Source organism: Carassius gibelio, chromosome A20 (genome assembly GCF_023724105.1).
Source record: "Carassius gibelio isolate Cgi1373 ecotype wild population from Czech Republic chromosome A20, carGib1.2-hapl.c, whole genome shotgun sequence".
Taxonomy (NCBI): domain Eukaryota; kingdom Metazoa; phylum Chordata; class Actinopteri; order Cypriniformes; family Cyprinidae; genus Carassius; species Carassius gibelio.
This window is the reverse complement of record NC_068390.1, coordinates 27,352,930-27,373,481: the sequence shown is the minus strand read 5'-3', so window position 1 is coordinate 27,373,481 and position 20,552 is coordinate 27,352,930. Positions and strand designations below refer to the sequence as shown.

General features: G+C 34.4%; 2 protein-coding genes across 4 annotated transcripts in view; one reads left to right on the top strand and one right to left on the bottom strand.

Annotated features, from left to right (window-relative positions):
• Positions 1–8,021, bottom strand: part of LOC127939075 (rho GTPase-activating protein 39) — a 48,880-nt gene extending 40,859 nt beyond the window's left edge. The window contains exon 1 of one of the 2 annotated variants that reach the window (XM_052536075.1): positions 7,799–8,021. In XM_052536075.1, coding sequence (XP_052392035.1) covers positions 7,799–7,809 — 11 coding nt within the window. In that variant the 5' untranslated portion in view covers positions 7,810–8,021. The remainder of the gene's footprint in view (positions 1–7,798) is intronic. The other variant, XM_052536076.1, reaches the window with a different exon arrangement.
• A 1,854-nt stretch (positions 8,022–9,875) lies between these two features.
• naprt (nicotinate phosphoribosyltransferase) lies at positions 9,876–20,062 on the top strand. Of its 2 annotated transcripts, none has more exons than XM_052535966.1 (13): positions 9,876–10,363; positions 11,864–11,991; positions 12,072–12,154; positions 13,420–13,550; positions 13,648–13,763; positions 14,229–14,422; positions 14,507–14,647; positions 15,909–15,993; positions 16,077–16,157; positions 16,250–16,352; positions 18,739–18,896; positions 19,609–19,716; positions 19,799–20,062. In XM_052535966.1, the coding sequence occupies exons 1-13, from the start codon at positions 10,114–10,116 to the stop codon at positions 19,883–19,885; spliced, it is 1,665 nt and encodes a 554-aa protein (XP_052391926.1). In that variant the 5' UTR covers positions 9,876–10,113; the 3' UTR covers positions 19,886–20,062. The 2 variants fall into 2 exon arrangements, with proteins under 2 accessions (XP_052391926.1, XP_052391927.1); XM_052535967.1 differs by having other exon boundaries at positions 9,911–10,363; positions 14,510–14,647.
• The last annotated feature ends 490 nt before the right edge of the window (positions 20,063–20,552 follow it).

Genomic DNA, 20,552 nt, shown 5'->3' with positions numbered 1-20,552 from the left:
AAAATATTAAAAAGGCCATTGTATTGGATAATTTAAATAAATTATGACATTCAAATGATTTTAAATATCAATATTAGATGGAAACCTAAAGATATGAATGAGTTTAATTGCTAAAATGAAGACAAAAAAATAGAAATATAAAAAAAAGAATAAAAATGAAAAAGTGCATTGTTTTTTTATAATTGAAATAAAGCTGAAATAAAATTTAAATATAAATTAGATGAAAAATCTAAATTGAAGAACTAAAATTACAGAAAAATGCAACAAATAAAAATAAAATAAAACTAAAAAGAAATATAAAAAATTAAAAAAGTGCATTGTTTTGATAATTGAAATTAAGCTGAAATAAAATTAAAATATAAATATTAGATGACAAATCTAAATTGAAGAACTAAAATGAGAGTAAAATGTAACAAATAAAAATAAAATAAAAATAAAAATAAATATACAAATTTGATAATTGAAATTAAGTTGAAATAAAATGAAATATAAGATAACCAGCTGAAAAAATTAAACTGAAATAAAAATGAATTAAAGTGCTTTAGAAATAGAAAAAAATATATAAAAAATAAAAATGAAAGTGCATTGTTTTGGATAATTGATCAAATTAAGCTGAGAAATAATATAAAACAAAATATAACACATTTTAGATGAAAAACATAAACTTATAATTTAGTTTAAGCTGAAGAACTAAAACTTAAATGTCCACATTTTTTTTTTACTTGAGGGTGAAACACATTAAATGAGAAGATATTTCTTATTTTCACACAGAAAACTATTTAACAGTATCTTCTGGAAGAAGTAGAGATATTGAACCAAATCAACTACGCCGTGTTCTACGTTTACACAGCATTTGTCCTCTAATTTGTGTTAAAACGTCTATAATGCATATCCTTTTTTTCTGTACAGTGCACATTATTTCATAAAATGGATCATTAGGCTGCTTGGTTTTTCCAAAGCACTCATAACTGAACACACAATCTGGCAGCAGTCATAATAATCAGGCTGCTTGTTTTAGGCTCCATTTCTTTATTTATTTTAACTATACAGCCTCCATATCGTCTGATAGATCAAGAGCACATTAATTACTGACACTTGGACTAATTGCATCACTTGTCTTTCCGTTTCCAAACTGCAGTCCCATGGTTCAGTCTCCAGCGAGACATCATGTTTTAATGTGTTAAATCTGTATTAATCTGATTAATAATTCATTCATGACTGGAGCTCATGCTGTCACTCTCAGCACTTGACGGATATATGGGTCAATTTCTTGAAGAAACACCAGGTTATTAAATAATACTTATAATTTATATGTGATTTAAAGCACTTTTTTTAGTACCATTAAGATTTTTGCATTGCAATTTGTAATATTATTATTCTCATGAAAATGATGCATATTCTTGAATTTCATTACTGTAATTTAATAATAATAATAATATATGAATAATAAAAAACACATTGTGTAATACTGTAATATTTTCTGTAAAACAAATGCATTAAACAAACTTTTAAAATGAAAAACATAATTTAACTTAAGTAAAGTTAATCATGAACTAAGAAATCAAAATTCCCTCAATCTTTTGACATATAAAAGGTCATTATATCCTACTATAAAAACATCCTGTAAGTTTTTACAAAACTTTCTGGTTAGCCTAAAAACTATTTCTATTGAAGCCAATCTGCCAAAATGACAGCTTTTGTAATGTGACACTTTATGACATAATAATGTGGATAAACTCCGCCTCCACAGAAGATTAACTCCTGCTTCTACAGCTCTGCCTGTTTAGCCCCGCCCATCGATTCTACAGGACTGCCTGTTTAGCCCCGCCTCACTGATTCTTCTGCACTGCCTGTTTAGCCCCGCCCACAGATTCTACTGCACTGCCTGTTTAGCCCCGCCCACAGATTATACGACACTGCCTGTTTAGTCCCGCCCACAGATTCTACAGGACTGCCTGTTTAGCCCCGCCCACAGATTCTATGACACTGCCTGATTAACTCCGCCCACCGATTCTACTTACATAGTGTGAAGAAAGAGAGAGGCAAAAACAGGTCTATGAAGAAACCTAACTATAAAGATGCTCTAAAGACCAAGACAAGAAACTACAAAAACACAGTCTCATTCCCTTCCTTCTGATCGCAGCATTAGGAAAGAGTGGATGAACTTTATTTTTAATAAGGATTGAGATCACGTCAGTAAGAACTCAGTCTAGTTCACTTGGCCTTACCTGCTTTTCATTTAGTTTTATATCTCATATGCAAATCCATAAGTATGCAGTGCATGTAAAGGGCCGGCCTTTTTAAACACGATTAGTGTGATGAAGTGTCTTCATTTGACCTTGCAGAGGCTGTTCAACTCAATAGCACCATCATGATGGCCAGAATCCTCTGTAAAATTATGCGTATTATCATTATTTTACAGTGACATGCTTGAGGCTAAACACTTTATATGAGACTGCTATATTTTAAGACAGATAGCTGAGTGCAGAGCCTATGCATAGTAAAGAAAATATCAACCAAACCACAACAAAACCGTGCCGCTTCTGTAGCGCTGCTCAAACACACTGCATTATGGGTCGCTCAAGCATGTTTAAGAGGGCAGATCAATTGAAATGTCATTGTGTGACTGCCAGTGTCGACCCCATCACTACAACAGCTTTTCCATCAATAGCGTGTTGAAGCTTATGTGTGTAATGAACTCTGGGTCAACAAGCTCCTTCCTCAAAATCTCTGCAGTGGCTTTTAAACAGATCTGGGTTTTTGACAAATTTGTGAAAAAAATCAAGACGTTGCTTAATGAATGCTGTTGCAATTTATGCAATTATTACTTTTTTAATTAATACTGTTAATTACTATTAATACTGAAATGACATACACTTGCAAATGTACTTTGCTATTTAAATAATATGTACATTTTTGCATTACAGTAATGAGATTTTGGGGGTTAATGTATATAATTGTCATCAAAATAATGCAATTGGTGAAAAAGCTTTCCTATTAGATTCAAAACCTAAACGTATAAATTAACCGAAGTACTAAAATTAAAGCTAGATAGAAATATTAAAGTAAAAATCACAAAAGTGCATTGCTTTTGCTAATTTAAATTAAGTTGAAGAATTAAATATAATGAAATATAAAATGTAATAAAAATATAAAACATACTTATTAGATTAAATAAAATGTAGTAAGTAGTATAATAAAAATAAAGCATTACATATTAAAAATATGTAAAAAATATATATATATAAATAAATAAATAAAAAAGAGAAAAATGGAACACAATACAGACAGGTGTTGGGCAGAGCAGGACGAGAGCAGCACCTGTGCACACGCTGTTTTGAATGCCCCGGCCACAACACAATGACATTCAGACTGACCACAGGATAAACAGCACTCGGACCAAACACCCAGCTCAGGTTTCATCCATTCACACACCCAAGCTCTGTCTACCTCCACAATCACATCAGCAGACAGAAACTCAAACATCCAACACCAACACCACACTAGAGCAATTTGATTTGACTCAATTCAGAACTATTACTTTGTTTTTTTTACAATATTAAATTTTTTTACAAAATGTACTAAAAAGAGCCGATTCAAAAGAGTCATTTATTTGTGAATTGGACTACATTGGTTATGCATTATGTTTTTGATTCACTAAAAAGAACTGATTCAAAAGAGTCATCTGTTTGTGGATTGGAGTACATTGGTTGTGCGGCATGTTTTTGATTCACTAAAAAGAGCCGATTCAAAAGAGTCATCTGTTTGTGGATTGGACTACATTGGTTGTGCGGCATGTTTTTGATTCACTAAAAAGAGCCGATTCAAAAGAGTCATTTATTTGTGAATTGGACTACATTGGTTATGCATTATGTTTTTGATTCACTAAAAAGAACTGATTCAAAAGAGTCATCTGTTTGTGGATTGGAGTACATTGGTTGTGCGGCATGTTTTTGATTCACTAAAAAGAGCCGATTCAAAAGAGTCATTTGTTTGTGAATTGGACTACAATGGTTGTGCGGCATGTTTTTGATTCACTAATAAGAGCTGATTCAAAAGAGTCTTTTGTTTGTGAATTGGACTACATTGGTTATGCATTATGTTTTTGATTCACTAAAAAGAACTGATTCAAAAGAGTCATCTGTTTGTGGATTGGAGTACATTGGTTGTGCGGCATGTTTTTGATTCACTAAAAAGAGCCGATTCAAAAGAGTCATTTGTTTGTGAATTGGACTACAATGGTTGTGCGGCATGTTTTTGATTCACTAATAAGAGCTGATTCAAAAGAGTCATCTGTTTGTGGATTGGAGTACATTGGTTTTGCGGCATGTTTTTGATTCACTAATAAGAGCTGATTCAAAAGAGTCATCTGTTTGTGGATTGGAGTACATTGGTTATGCGGCATGTTTTTGATTCACTAATAAGAGCTGATTCAAAAGAGTCATCTGTTTGTGGATTGGAGTACACTGGTTGTGCGGCATGTTTTTGATTCACTAATAAGAGCTGATTCAAAAGAGTAATTTGTTTGTGAATTGGACTACATTGGTTATGCATTATGTTTTTGATTCACTAAAAAGAACTGATTCAAAAGAGTCATCTGTTTGTGGATTGGAGTACATTGGTTGTGCGGCATGTTTTTGATTCACTAAAAAGAGCCGATTCAAAAGAGTCATTTATTTGTGAATTGGACTACATTGGTTGTGCGGCATGTTTTTGATTCACTAATAAGAGCTGATTCAAAAGAGTCATCTGTTTGTGAATTGGACTACATTGGTTATGCATTATGTTTTTGATTCACTAAAAAGAACTGATTCAAAAGAGTCATCTGTTTGTGGATTGGAGTACATTGGTTGTGCGGCATGTTTTTGATTCACTAATAAGAGCTGATTCAAAAGAGTCATTTGTTTGTGAATTGGACTACATTGGTTATGCATTATGTTTTTGATTCACTAAAAAGAACTGATTCAAAAGAGTCATCTGTTTGTGGATTGGAGTACATTGGTTGTGCGGCATGTTTTTGATTCACTAAAAAGAGCCGATTCAAAAGAGTCATTTATTTGTGAATTGGACTACATTGGTTGTGCGGCATGTTTTTGATTCACTAATAAGAGCTGATTCAAAAGAGTCATCTGTTTGTGAATTGGACTACATTGGTTATGCATTATGTTTTTGATTCACTAAAAAGAACTGATTCAAAAGAGTCATCTGTTTGTGGATTGGAGTACATTGGTTGTGCGGCATGTTTTTGATTCACTAATAAGAGCTGATTCAAAAGTCATTTGTTTGTGAATTGGACTACATTGGTTATGCAGCATGTTTTTGATTCACTAAAAAGAGCCGATTCAAAAGAGTCATTTGTTTGTGAATTGGACTACAATGGTTGTGCGGCATGTTTTTGATTCACTAATAAGAGCTGATTCAAAAGAGTCATCTGTTTGTGGATTGGAGTACATTGGTTATGCGGCATGTTTTTGATTCACTAATAAGAGCTGATTCAAAAGAGTCATCTGTTTGTGGATTGGAGTACACTGGTTGTGCGGCATGTTTTTGATTCACTAATAAGAGCTGATTCAAAAGAGTAATTTGTTTGTGAATTGGACTACATTGGTTATGCATTATGTTTTTGATTCACTAAAAAGAACTGATTCAAAAGAGTCATCTGTTTGTGGATTGGAGTACATTGGTTGTGCGGCATGTTTTTGATTCACTAAAAAGAGCCGATTCAAAAGAGTCATTTATTTGTGAATTGGACTACATTGGTTGTGCGGCATGTTTTTGATTCACTAATAAGAGCTGATTCAAAAGAGTCATCTGTTTGTGAATTGGACTACATTGGTTATGCATTATGTTTTTGATTCACTAAAAAGAACTGATTCAAAAGAGTCATCTGTTTGTGGATTGGAGTACATTGGTTGTGCGGCATGTTTTTGATTCACTAATAAGAGCTGATTCAAAAGTCATTTGTTTGTGAATTGGACTACATTGGTTATGCAGCATGTTTTTGATTCACTAAAAAGATCTGATCTATAAGAATCATTTGTTCATGAATTGGACCACACTTATTTTATTTTTCTGATTCACTATAAAAACTGATTTAAAAGAGTCAATTGTTCAGTAATTGGGCTATATTGGTTGTGCTGTATGTTCTTGATTCACTAAAAAAATGATTTAAAAGTTAAATTAGACTACACTTGTTTGCATGTATGTTTTTGCATGCATGATTTAGAGGAGTCATTTATTCATGAATTGAACTACACTCTGTCTGCTACTGCGTGCATCTCGTGTTCAGTGGAAGTGTTATCTTGGCATCTTTTTTCTACGATAAACAACCTTTATATCCTATCAAATTCAGCCCTAAATCTAATTCGGACGGCAAAAATTTGAATGCATAACTGAAGAGTCCAAAGCAGATGTGGATAAGGAAACAATGGCAAATTAAGATTGATTTTGTGATTTCAAGAATTAAGATTATGCAGATTGTGATTAATCTGAAAAATCAATGTGCATGAACACAAACTCATATGCATTACATGCGTCTGGAAACATACATTGTGCAAAGCATGTTTCCACCCTAAAGGTGCTTCCAAAAGACAACTTTTTCAACACCACTGGTTCCAAAGTTTAAGAAAAAAAAAAAGAGTTACTCAAACCAATCAGCTACGAGGAGAATTGCAACTTTGATTTGACACAAAAAAATCTGCAAATCCGACAAAAATATAAAGGGACCAGAATCTGTACTAAACTCATTAATGAGGGAACAAACTACAATTCCATTAAGCAATGAAGAACAATGGAGAAATATAGAATTATTGATCTCTTCTCCAAGCCCCGCCCTCTAAGGACGTGTGAACCAATCAGACGACAATAAAATGCATTAGTGCTTTATATGGAGAGTTTTTCACCATGAAGTCTGCTGCCAAAAACAATTGTTGAAAAAAATGCAGGCTGACCTCTTCAATAAACCAACCTCGTAGCTCACAGTAGATCTGATCATTAAAAATCAACTCCTCTATAGAGGTAATGAATTGGATTTTTACTTCTGGTACCTATTTCAAAATGATAGACGTGTAGATGAGTGTTTCTGATTGGTACTTAAAGACAGTTTACAAAACCTGGATTCTCACAGGGATGGGTGATTTTCATGATGCCCATTCCAGTGATATGTGTGTGTGTGTGTGTGTGTGTGTGTGTGTGATAGCGTCCACGCAGAGGGTCCCTGGCCATCCCTGTGCTTCTGTTTCATGGCCAATGCTTTGTTTGATAAACACAGGGTGGTTTGCAATAAAAATGACACTTCGCATCCCCACATGGATCACCGACTTCCTCATCACTAACCATGAATAATCAAATACCACAAGACTCGCCGGATCGGGTGCCGCAGGTGTCTGCATCCCCGTCATGACATTTTGCTTAAAATAGCATGCTGCGCGTCCTCGCATCGCATCGCCCCGCCGTGCGCGCGCCTCGGGGGGATGCGTTCGCTAGGTGCGTGTCCGTGTCTCACGGAGGAATGACAGGAAATCAACAATGAGCCGGTGCGGGGATCAGCTAGGAGCTCCCGAGCACCGGCTTATGGGTGTGGAGGGTGTCATGCACGAGCCGGGCTCGAACTAAAGGGACCCACGTAGCTACATAAATACACACATCATATTTAAGTGATGCATACGAAGCCGCCGGTGTCCACGTAACCGGGTGGCCGTCGTTAAGCACTCAGACTCGGTCGCGATGCCAAATCACCGCGTTTCACTTTCACACGCGAGCCTGCGATGGTGATGCGCGCGCGTCGCGTCTTATTTACCTCTCAGCCATGGTGCCTCTCGTTCCCGCTTCAACACCCAGCGAGAATAATCCACAGGACGCCAGTCATGATGATAGAGGCTCCGCCGCCGCCGCAGTCAACGCGAGTGACCGAGGATCTGGAGCACGCGCTGTCCGCACGCGTCTCCGTCACCACCGACAACCTGACGTCATCTTGCGCTTCTCGCACGAAGGCGAGCGCGCGAGGAGCCTGGAAAGAGCACGCTATCTATCTATCTATGAATATTTGGACACTTAATACTCATGGCATTGCATTTGCTAAATTATTAAAGCAAGTAGCATTTAAATGCAATGTTAATATATTATAACTATATTAAATATTAATTCAAGTGGCATTGTTTTAAAGAAAGCAAAAACAGATACAATAATTCATAAATGATAATAAATAAGATTTCATAGTTAATAGATAGGTTGAAAGCATATATTTCATCAGGATTTCATAGTGAAGTTAAAAAGATGGAAACTGGTAAAGCAATACATAGTTTTCAAAGAGTCTAATAAAATGCATATCAGTATCAGTGTTGCATTATTATCTTTTAAAAACTTACATCCATCCTTTAAAAGTTTTCCACTAATGCATTTTTAATTAATTTATGTTTGTAATTTATTTGATTAATGTCTTTCTTCTTCAGATCACATTACCATCATGCATGAATTAATCTCGAATTGTCTATTTAAATTCAACACAGCGCCATCTAGTGTTCACTTCAAACACAATCGAATGCGCCAAGGCTGCTATTACGATAATGCGCTTCCTTTCTACAAAATACATATTTCACGGTGTTTAACAGAGCTCACAATCAAAACACACCAATAAAACCCTAACACTGATACGTTTGACGCTGTTTACGCTGTAAAATAACTGCGTTTTTCATCTCAGCAAAGCTCAAAGTTTCCCCCAGATATAAAAAATATAAACATTGCTGGATCCGAGGCAAGGTGAAGAACTTTGTCACCTGTTTCAAAGCTATTTATGGGGTTTTGCAACACCTGCACACATGCATAATGCACATATTCAATACTATGTTGTGTAATGTTTTTTGTGGAATATGCATACATCATGTGGTCTCTAATACATTATTATAAAAAAATAAAAGCTGAAGACTTAATAATGACATTAATATTAATATTGTAATTAGTGCTGTCAAATCGATTAATCGTGTCATAAAATAAAAGTTGGACTTTTTTTATTTTATGTCAAAATAAAAGCATGCACTCACTGGGTATATTTAAAAATGTATATATAAATACACACAAACTTTTTATAAATATACGTATCTATATTTTTATCTACATATCTACAGAAAAGCCTCATGAACTGTCAGACATATTAGTGCTTAAAAATAACCCTAAGATGCATTTAGAAAATATTTATTACAATATAAGTTCTCATTTGCGTCACACGAGAGTTTGAATTTGTGTTATTATATTATTTTGATGGCTGTACTATAATTATAAAAGAGGGTTTGTAAAATTAACCTGTCATTTCACCTTAGATGACATTGAACTGGCTTTAAAGAATGAGCTGGACCTTGTACAGCTTCTAAAACAAAGTTTTACAAAATGCTTATTTTGATACGTTTATGTAATGCAAAAACATGTTTAAAAAAATACCCCTGGTGGTTTTTGAGCAAACGACAGGAGGTTCTGAGTTAATGAAAAGCTGATAATTAATTAAACCTTAAACAATCTAAATCTAAATGTCTGTTTGTTTACGTGCATGTCTCGTGACATTAATCGAGGTCAGAGAACGTGAATATGTAAATGTTTTGTTAAATTATTTAAAAATTTACTTAAACTCTTAAAGGTTTTCAAGTAAAATATTAGGTGATGGAGGGGGGGGGGGGTGAAAAACGAGCAACAATTATGTTTCAATGTGATGGAAAAATATTATTTTGTATATTTATATATTTTGTATTATGTAGTTAAGTAAAATAATTTATATTAAACTATTTTTTATTATTATTATTTTTTTAATTTAGTTATTTATTTTAAAAAAAAAAGTTTTTTTTCCTTTCTCGCATTACACACTCCAGTCCAGACAGCGGCGGTAACGCGCCTACAGTTTGTTTTGGAAAACGCTAATAAAACCAAAGAAGAAGAAACAGCAGAAACACACCGCACCGCAGTGATTGAAGAGCGCGTGAGAGCGGAGTAGTAGGCGGAGACTGTACACTAGCACGAGTCATGTAACTGTGTAAAGGGTCACCCGGTTACACGTGAGCATGCTGGGACAAGAGATCGTACTGAAGGAGACTTAGAAGAGAACAACAACCTGATGAACTGTACTGGATAATGGCGACATGTGAGGGAAGTGAAGCGCGTGCGGCGCTCGAGCGCTCCGTGGTCAACCGGGTCCCTCCGTTACTCACGGATCTGTACCAGTTCACCATGGCGTACGCGTACTGGCGCGCGGGGAGACACCACGAGCCGGCCGTGTTCGAACTGTTCTTCCGCGATAACCCGTTCGGAGGAGGCTTCTCGCTGTTCGCGGGTCTCAGCGACTGTCTGCTGTTCCTGCAGAACTTCTCTTTCTCAGATGAAGGTTTGTGTGTGTGTGTGTGTGTGTGTGTGTGTGTGTGTGTGTATATATATATATATATGTGTGTGTGTGTGTGTGTGTGTGTGTGTGTATACACTGTATGCTTGTGACATAACTTTAGTACGCATCTCAAAACCTAGTATGCTCCCTAACTAGACTGCATTCGTTATATGTCTTAAAACCAAGTGAACTTACTAATGTTAAATCAAAAGCTTTTTTTGGAGCATGCAGCTCAATACTTAGAATGCTGCCTAGAAAGAAACCATCTTTTGGGCCCAAAACCTAGTGCCTGACTGATCTTTTGGGCATGCATCTTAAAACCTAGTATGCTGTCTATGTAGACAGATTCTGACAGATGTCTCAAAACCTTGTGATGTAATCAAGTATACTTTTGAGCATGCGCTACTTAATCTAATCCAAGTGATCTTGAGTAGGGACCCAAGCCCTTTATTTTTATTTTTTTTATCATTCCTTGCAAAACCTAGTATGCTGCCTGACGGAAAACAATATTTTTTGTCATATGCATTAAAATTTACTACATAAACTACTTCTTAACCTGGCATCTCAAAACCTAATATGTTGCCTATCTAGACAGCATTTGTTGGCTATATATCTTAAAAACAAGTGAGCACCCTATACTCAAAGGTTCTTTTTTTTTCATCTAAAAAAAAATAGTATACTTCCTAACCCGAACAACATATTTTTGGTTTAAAACCTAGTGAGCTGACTACCTAAATCTGTATCTTAAAACCTAGTTTGCTGTGTACATAGACTGATTTAAGTTGAGTGCATTGACTGAACTTTTGAGCATGCATCCTAAACCCAGTACACTGCGGAACTACAGACAGTATTTGGTAGGCATGTGTCTTAAAACGAAGTGAACACCCTACCAAAACAGCGTCTTTAGTCATGCATCTCAAAACATAGTATGCTGCATAACTACTATAGTCAGCATTTGTTAGGCATGTTTTAAAACCTACTGAGCTGACTACCTAAACCGTTTTTTTTGCATGCATCTAAAAAACCTAGTGCACTGCCTGTGTAGACAGCATATTTAGGTATATTTCAGAACGCTGTGATCTGAATGCATAGAGTGCTACATTGTAGCATGCATCATTAAACCTAGTATACTTGCTAACTAGACAGCATTTTTGAACGTGTCTCAAAAGCATGTGAGCATGCATTAGAATGAGTTGCATTGTGCAGCATATTTGAGCTCTGAATACCCTTGTGTGATGCCTAAAGATGCTGTCTAGGTAGGCTCACTAGGTTTTAAGACATATGCATGCTTGCATGAGTTAATTGACACACCCACCGAGTGTATGCACTTGTTTCTTTACATGCATTCTGTACATGCAATCCGATGTTGTTTTCTGTCAGTAGTTGTGTGATGCATGCATGCAAAGAAATAGTTTGTACTTCATTTCTGTCCCGTGCATTGTAGATTGTGTCTGTCTGTGTCTGTGTTATTTATTGAGCTCATCACTATCTTGTGTGTTTCAGATGTGGAGTATTTGCGCTCCGTTCTCCCAGCAGCCACAGATGCTGCTTTTTTCTCCTATCTGAAGGAGCTGGACTGTTCGGCGGTGTCCGTGTCGGCGGTTCCTGAGGGCTCGGTGGTCTTCGCTCGAGTATGTGAGCGACTCCGAGGTCAGCTGTTATCTGATCTGCTGATACGAGAGCTTGAGTGTTGACTGTGATTCATGTTCAGGTTCCTCTGCTGGAAGTGTCTGGACCGCTGGCCGTGGTTCAGCTGCTGGAGACCAGTCTGCTCTGTCTGGTCAACTACGCCAGGTACATGCAGCACTCTGTTCAATCAGATTCAGTCAGTAGTTTCATGAATGCAGTGGTGCCTTTATCAACTGATTGTGTGACCCTGTTCTTCTTTAAAATCACCTGGCGCATGAACAGGGGAAAAATGAGTCTAGAAAAGTCACATTTTTGCAAAAGGAGAAGTTTAAGGTTCAAAACGGTGTTATTCATCCAGGTCTGAAAGTCTTTGTTTATTAAGTTTATTATTATTATTTTATATGAGGTTTAGAACCATGTCATTCTGATTTGTGATTTTTTTTTTCCTTCTTTTTTTTTTCTTTAGCAATATAAATTAATAAACATTTTAAATACTGATATATTTTTTAACTTTTCAAAACTTATATATATATATATATATATATATATATATATATATATATATATATATATATATATATATATATATATATATATATATATAATAAAAAAGAAATATTAATAAATGTTAGTATATTTGAGATTATTATAGTTTTTAAAGTATTTTGAATGTTATTTGTTCAGGTTATCTATTTAAAAAAAAAAAAAAATATATATATATATATACTATCTTTTGAAAAAATATTTATTTCACTTTTGCTTTTAATTTTATCAAGTTAAATGAGTAGAAGAAATAACTAGAAGAAATAAAATAAGTTGTAGTTTAAAATTACATATGTAGTGTATATATATGTATATGAGTTCAAATTTAACTTATCTCATGTTACAAAAATGTTTTTAATTGTTGAAGATTAATTGTTTTTAATAGATTAACTATTATAACCTGGACCAGAATAATATTTTTTATTGTTATACTTATTATTATTATTGGTATTATTTATTTATTTTCTTATAATAATGAAATTATTGAGCTTGATGATTAAACATCACACAATACAGTTAGAGAAAATTAGATTATTTGCTTTTTTATTTGCAGTGAAAAAGGTCAGTTATCTACATTCATTTCAATGTAGTTTTTACTTATTTTAGAAAATAGCACACTATAAGTTGAACAACACTTCGAGCTCTTCTTGTGTTTATTTGCCTCTTCACGGTGAACTTCCTGTTGGAGTCATTCATTTGTAAGTGGCTTTGGATAAAAGCATCTGCTAATTGAGATATCGCTCTATAAATAAGATTTGTGCTTGATTGTTTTTAGTTAATGCATAGGACTCTGTCTCCAGGATTTATAGCTGCTGTTGTTGTTGTTGTTGTTGTTGCTGCATCTGAATGAATGTGCTCCGTGTGCTGATGAAGTCTCTCTCTCTCAGTCTGGTGTGTAGCAACGCTGCTCGTTTCCGTTTGGCTGCAGGTCCCAGACGCAGATTAATGGAGATGGGGCTCAGACGAGCTCAGGGTCCTGACGGAGGCCTGACCGCTTCACGATACACATACATCGGTGGTGAGAGACCCTCGTTTACAACAACACCGAGAGCTCGATGACTTCAGGAGACACATTCTGTTTGATTGAGCCTCATCTGAAGTGCTTGTTTCTCCAGGTTTTGATTTGACGAGTAACGCTCTCGCCGGACGTCTGTTTGGGATTCCTGTGGCGGGAACCATGGCACACTCTTATGTCACTTCCTTTTCCTCTCTGGAGGAGGTGTGGCCTCAGGTGGAGTTTTTCAGATTTGTTTATATATAAACTAACATTCTGATGTTTGGGGTCGGTTATATATATATATATATATAATATGCACACTTTTCATCTTTTTATAACATTTGCATCTGCATTTATTTGATCAAAAATTATAAAAACATTATTTTAATGTAAAATAGTTGTTTTCTATGTGAATACAATGTCAAATGTAATTTATTTCTGTGATGCACCGCTGTATTTTAATATTTTCAGCATCATTCCTCCAGTCTTCAGTGTCACATGATCTTCAGAAATCATGAAAATATGATGATTTACTGCTCAAGAAACATTTCTGATTTTTAAATGTTGAACACAGTTGATACTGAGATGTGTTTAATTTTTTAGGATTCTTTGATGAATGGAAAGTTCCTTCATTTTTTGCATCCTTCTGTATTTCTGTGACTGATCTCAGATAATAAAGTGTGTGTGTTGGTTCGGCAGACTCTGGTGCCCTGCGGCGGCGGAGACCCTGTAGACCTGGTCTGTCTGGTGAAGGGCTGGCTGGGTCGCGTCTGCCAGTTACTGGGGTCAAAGACGAGCCTGGTTCGTGAGGGTGAGCTGGCGGCCTTCCTGTCCTACGCCGTCGCCTACCCACAGAACTTCCTGCCTGTGATTGACAGCTACAGCGTCAGCTGGTAGGACGCTCTCAGAGCCTCGAGATCCTTCAGTAGTGTGTGTGCTGTGGTGTGTGTGACTCTCTGTGTGTGTGTGTGCTGCAGCAGCGGTCTGCTGTGCTTCTGTGCCGTGGCTCTGGCTCTCTGTGAGCTGCAGTATCAGCCGCTGGGGGTCCGGCTGGACAGTGGGGACCTCTGCAGGCAGTCGCTGGAAGTGCGCCGCGTCTTCAAACAGTGCAGCCAACAGTGAGACACTTCCTTCAGAACTCCTCTAATAACACAACATTATCACTCCCGCTCAGACTCCTTATCTGAGGTGTATTTAGAGAATATTATAGCATGTATTCATATTTTGAATTAGCTTTATTTTCATATTTACAATTTGAGTTTAAGGATATTAGGATAGGAGATTATCCTGATTTGTGTGACTTAAAAAATAAATAAATAACAATTTTAATAATAGAACTTAAAATATAAAACTAAAAAAAAAAAAAAAGAAACTATTATAAAAACTAAATAAAAATACAACAGTGTATTTATTATTATTATTATTTTTTTATATTTTTTTTTTTCAGATTTGGGTTTAAGTGAAAAGTGAAAGGAGGATATTATCCAGATTTTTAAATAGTAAAATAAAAGAAAATAAATAGATGCTTTTACTGATGCTTTTAAACGCAACCTAAAAACATTTCTTTTTATAAAAACTTTTCAATGAAAGTTTTTATAGGCTTATGTTGTTCTGTTTTCTTTTTATATTGAATTACTTTGATTTTTAGATCCTCTGTAGCACTTTGAGATTGTCCAAATGTAAAGTGCATTACAAATAAAATTTATTATTATTATTATTATTAAAAATTAAAATTTTAATAATAGAATTTACAATATAAAAAATTTAAACAATTATAATATATATATATATATATATATATATATATATATATATATATATATATTAGTTAATATATAGTTTATTTTTGTTACTATATATACATATAATTAGTATTTTTCTATTATTATTATTTTTTTTCAGATTTGGGTTTAAGTGAAAGGAGGATATTATCCTGTTTTGTGTGACTTTAAACAAATAAATAAAATAAATGTTAATAATCCAACTTTAAATATAAAACTTAAAAAAATAAAATGCAACAATAATAAAAATATAAATTAAAAATACACCGAAAATTATCTCTGTGTATGTATATATATATATATATATTCCATTTTTTGTACATTTTTGTTTTAAGTAAAAAAGTGAAGACAAGGATATTGCACTGATTTATGTGGTATTAAATTACTCAAAATTGAACTTTAATTTTACACTTTTTATTAAAAGTTAGATATAAAAAGTTGAAACACTAAAATTAAAATTCAATAAAGCTATAAACTAAAACATACTAGAAACCTATTTCACAATATTAGCCAAACCTATAATAATAATAATAGAGTATATATCAATGGTTTTACCCAGAAGTCCGATCTGTTTTCTTCAGTGTTTCTCTGTCGACAGGTTCTCAGTTCCTCAGTTTGAGTCTCTCATCATCGTCGGCACAAACAGTATTTCTGAACAGAGCCTCGCTGAACTGCACAAGAAAGTAAGAGCTCTTCACATCACAGATCAATAACAGACAGCTGTAAAGCCATTCATGACGTGTGTGTGTGTGTGTGTGTGTGGCAGGAGAACGAGATCGATGTTGTTGGAGTGGGGACTCATCTGGTCACGTGCACACGTCAGCCCTCTCTGGGGTGTGTATATAAGGTACAAAGAGTTGTGAAGTCAACACGGCATTCAGATTCACACACACTGCTTTATTAATGCATGCTGATGGTTGTGTTACTCACTCACTGCAGCTGATCGAGGTCAGAGGTCGTCCCCGAATGAAGATGAGTGAAGATCCAGAGAAAAGCACACTGCCGGGACGCAAGTCTGTCTATAGGCTTCTAGACACAGACGGTCCGTATTTACCTGTTTATAATCACCCTTTTAATTATATCTATTATATATTTATTATATCGATTAGATTAGATTTTTGGAAACAGTTTACAATACAGTTCCATAAACTAATAATGAAAAAATACTTCTGGAGCTGAAAAGTTGTGTCTAGTAATATTAATGGACTAAAGCTGACACGAACCAACAAGAGTTGTATTTTTATTAACTAACATTATTTTTAAGATAACTAAATACTGTAACAAATGTATTAGTCGTTGTTAGTTAATACTAGTAAATGCATTAAATACAGATAACAAATACTGTATATGCATTAAATACTGGTAACAAATATGTGCATTAAATTCAGATAACAAATATGTGCATTAAATACTGATAACAAATATGTGCATTAAATACTGATAACAAATATGTGCATTAAATACTGATAACAAATATGTGCATTAAATACTGATAACAAATATGTGCATTAAATACTGATAACAAATATGTGCATTAAATACTGATAACAAATATGTGCATTAAATACTGATAACAAATATGTGCATTAAATACTGATAACAAATATGTGCATTAAATTCAGATAACAAATATGTGCATTAAATGCAGATAACAAATATGTGCATTAAATTCAGATAACAAATATGTGCATTAAATACTGATAACAAATATGTGCATTAAATACAGATAACAAATACTGTATATGCATTAAATACTGGTAACAAATATGTGCATTAAATGCAGATAACAAATATGTGCATTAAATTCAGATAACAAATATGTGCATTAAATACTGATAACAAATATGTGCATTAAATACTGATAACAAATATGTGCATTAAATTCAGATAACAAATATGTGCATTAAATACTGATAACAAATATGTGCATTAAATACTGATAACAAATATGTGCATTAAATACTGATAACAAATATGTGCATTAAATACAGGTAACAAATATGTGCATTAAATGCAGATAACAAATATGTGCATTAAATTCAGATAACAAATATGTGCATTAAATACTGATAACAAATATGTGCATTAAATACTGATAACAAATATGTGCATTAAATACTGATAACAAATATGTGCATTAAATACTGATAACAAATATGTGCATTAAATGCAGATAACAAATATGTGCATTAAATACAGGTAACAAATATGTGCATTAAATGCAGATAACAAATATGTGCATTAAATTCAGATAACAAATATGTGCATTAAATACTGATAACAAATATGTGCATTAAATACTGATAACAAATATGTGCATTAAATTCAGATAACAAATATGTGCATTAAATACTGATAACAAATATGTGCATTAAATACAGGTAACAAATATGTGCATTAAATGCAGATAACAAATATGTGCATTAAATTCAGATAACAAATATGTGCATTAAATACTGATAACAAATATGTGCATTAAATGCTGATAACAAATATGTGCATTAAATACTGATAACAAATATGTGCATTAAATACTGATAACAAATATGTGCATTAAATGCTGATAACAAATATGTGCATTAAATGCTGATAACAAATATGTGCATTAAATACTGATAACAAATATGTGCATTAAATGCTGATAACAAATATGTGCATTAAATACTGATAACAAATATGTGCATTAAATACTGATAACAAATATGTGCATTAAATACTGATAACAAATATGTGCATTAAATGCAGATAACAAATATGTGCATTAAATTCAGATATAACAAATATGTGCATTAAATACTGATAACAAATATGTGCATTAAATACTGATAACAAATATGTGCATTAAATACTGATAACAAATATGTGCATTAAATACTGATAACAAATATGTGCATTAAATACAGGTAACAAATATGTGCATTAAATACAGATAAGAAATATATGCATTAAATATAGATATGTGACCCTGGCGCACAGAATCAATCATAAGGGTCAAAGAAAAATTACGATTAATACATCATCTTGAAGCTGAATAAATCATCTCTCCATTGATTAGTGGTTTGTTAGGATCAAACAATATTTGTCTGAGATACAACTATTTGAAAATCTGGAATCTGAGGGAGCATTATTTTCCAAAATATCTTAATCTTTACTTAATATCCTAATGATTTTTGGGATAAAAGAAAAATAATTAATAATAATTTTCACCCATACAATGTAGGCTTATTTTTGTCAATTTCTACAAATATACCCCAGAGACTTAAGACTGCTTTTGTGCTCCAGGGTCACGAAAATCTATTCTCATGTGTATTATATTGTTCTATTCTCATCATATATAAAGAATCAAATTTAATTCAGTCAAGTTTTGCTATGGCATACAGAGAGAGAGTATTGCATGAATGTATTTGTTGTGGACGTCTGTTTGGCAGGTCATCCTCTGATGGATCTGATCTGTCTGTCAGAAGAAGCGGCTCCTAAAGCGGGCGTCTCTCTGACCTGCTTCCCTCTAGGACTGAACAAGACTCTTCAGACGGTCACACCGGCTCGAGTAACCAGTCTGCGCTTGGATGTCTTCACCTGTGGACAAGTAAACACTGCCAATATCAGTCTGTGCTGCGGTTGAGGACAAGTGGATGAGATTAATATTTGTGATACGTTTTACAGAAACAGTTCACCCACTCTCAGGCCGTCCGAGATGTATATGAGTGTGTTTCTGCATCAGATTTGGAGAAATTGAATCACTTGGTGACTGCAAGTGAATGGGTGCCGTCAGAATGAGAGTCCAAACAGCTCATAAAGACATCACAATAATCCACAGTCCATCATTTAATATCTGGAGAAGACACAAGCTGAGACAAATCCAGCAATAAAATGTCTTTAATGTCTAAAATATTAACACAATAACACAAAAAGTGCATCTCCTGTTGTCTGTCACATCAAAATCCAGCCACAGATTTGTTTAGAGCCGTTTTAAATAATCGTAATCTTAAAACATCTTAATGATTGTTTCTTTTGTCTTGTTAAGACACAAACTGATGGACTGGAGTACTTACTGTGATGTTTTTATCAGCTGTTTGGACTCTCCTTCTGACGGCACCCATTCACTTGCATTGAGCAAGTGATGCAATGCGGCATTTCTCCAAATCTGATGACGAAACAAACTCATCCTTATCTTGGACGAGCAGATTTTCAACAAATGTACATTTTGCTATGAGTTCAAATTGACTTGCATATATTAAAAATCTCCAATGGTGATTTCATAACCTTTTTTAATTCAGATTTGTGATTTATGTGCACAGATCACGTTTCCCCTTAAGAATGCGTCAGAGAGTCGTGAGCGTGCACAGATTTCTCTGCAGACGCTGCATCCTCACCATAAGAGACTACAAGAGCCGCACGATTACACCGTGAGTTCACCAAATCAGAAACTAAAATATCTGAAGATGACCCCTGCAGACTGAAAGTGTGTTTCTTACCATTGTCTTAAAGGTGGCTCTATCAGAGCAGCTGCACTCCCTGGTGTCTGATATCACTAAAGGAAACAGTAAAGGCAGCAACTTCCTGTTGTCCAACTAAAGCCAAGCTGAAACACAAAGTGCCCTAAAATCCCTGATTCCCTTTTTAATAAGTCCTAATAACAGATTCAGCAATGCTGCTTGTTGTGGTCCAATAGCATTAACAAGCTCTTTTGTCAATGTAATTAAATTAATCATTTACTGTTAGTTTTACAACATAATAAAGTTTTTTATGTGATTCATGAATTTATGTGTTTTGTCCGAGCGGCAACCTCCCGCTCTCTCTCGTGAGGCCAATAAAGAAGTGACTTAAACTGCAATTCATCGACTGGCCGCTTGAGGCTGGCGGCAGAAGAGAGTCAGTCCCATAGACCCCCCATGTTAAAATGCCCAACTTTACAGCAGAAAAAGACATGTTTACAGCCTGGTTCAAAACATGATTTTGGTATATATAGCTAATTTTGCCCTTCATGACAACTGTGAGGGGGTGAATTTTTTTATAACTCATCCGTTTAAATTATATTAAGCCTTAAAGTTCTGCATAATTAAGGGCGTGGCCACTTGAGTGACAGGTGGATTGCCGCTGCTGACAATGCAGTCGTGCTAGGTGGGCGTGGCTTCAGCAATTTTTTTTTACAGTTTTTTTTACATGGTTTTGTCTTATAATCCTGACTGTAATGTGATCTACCTTGAAATATTTTTTATATAAATTTTTTTTTTTTTTAAGA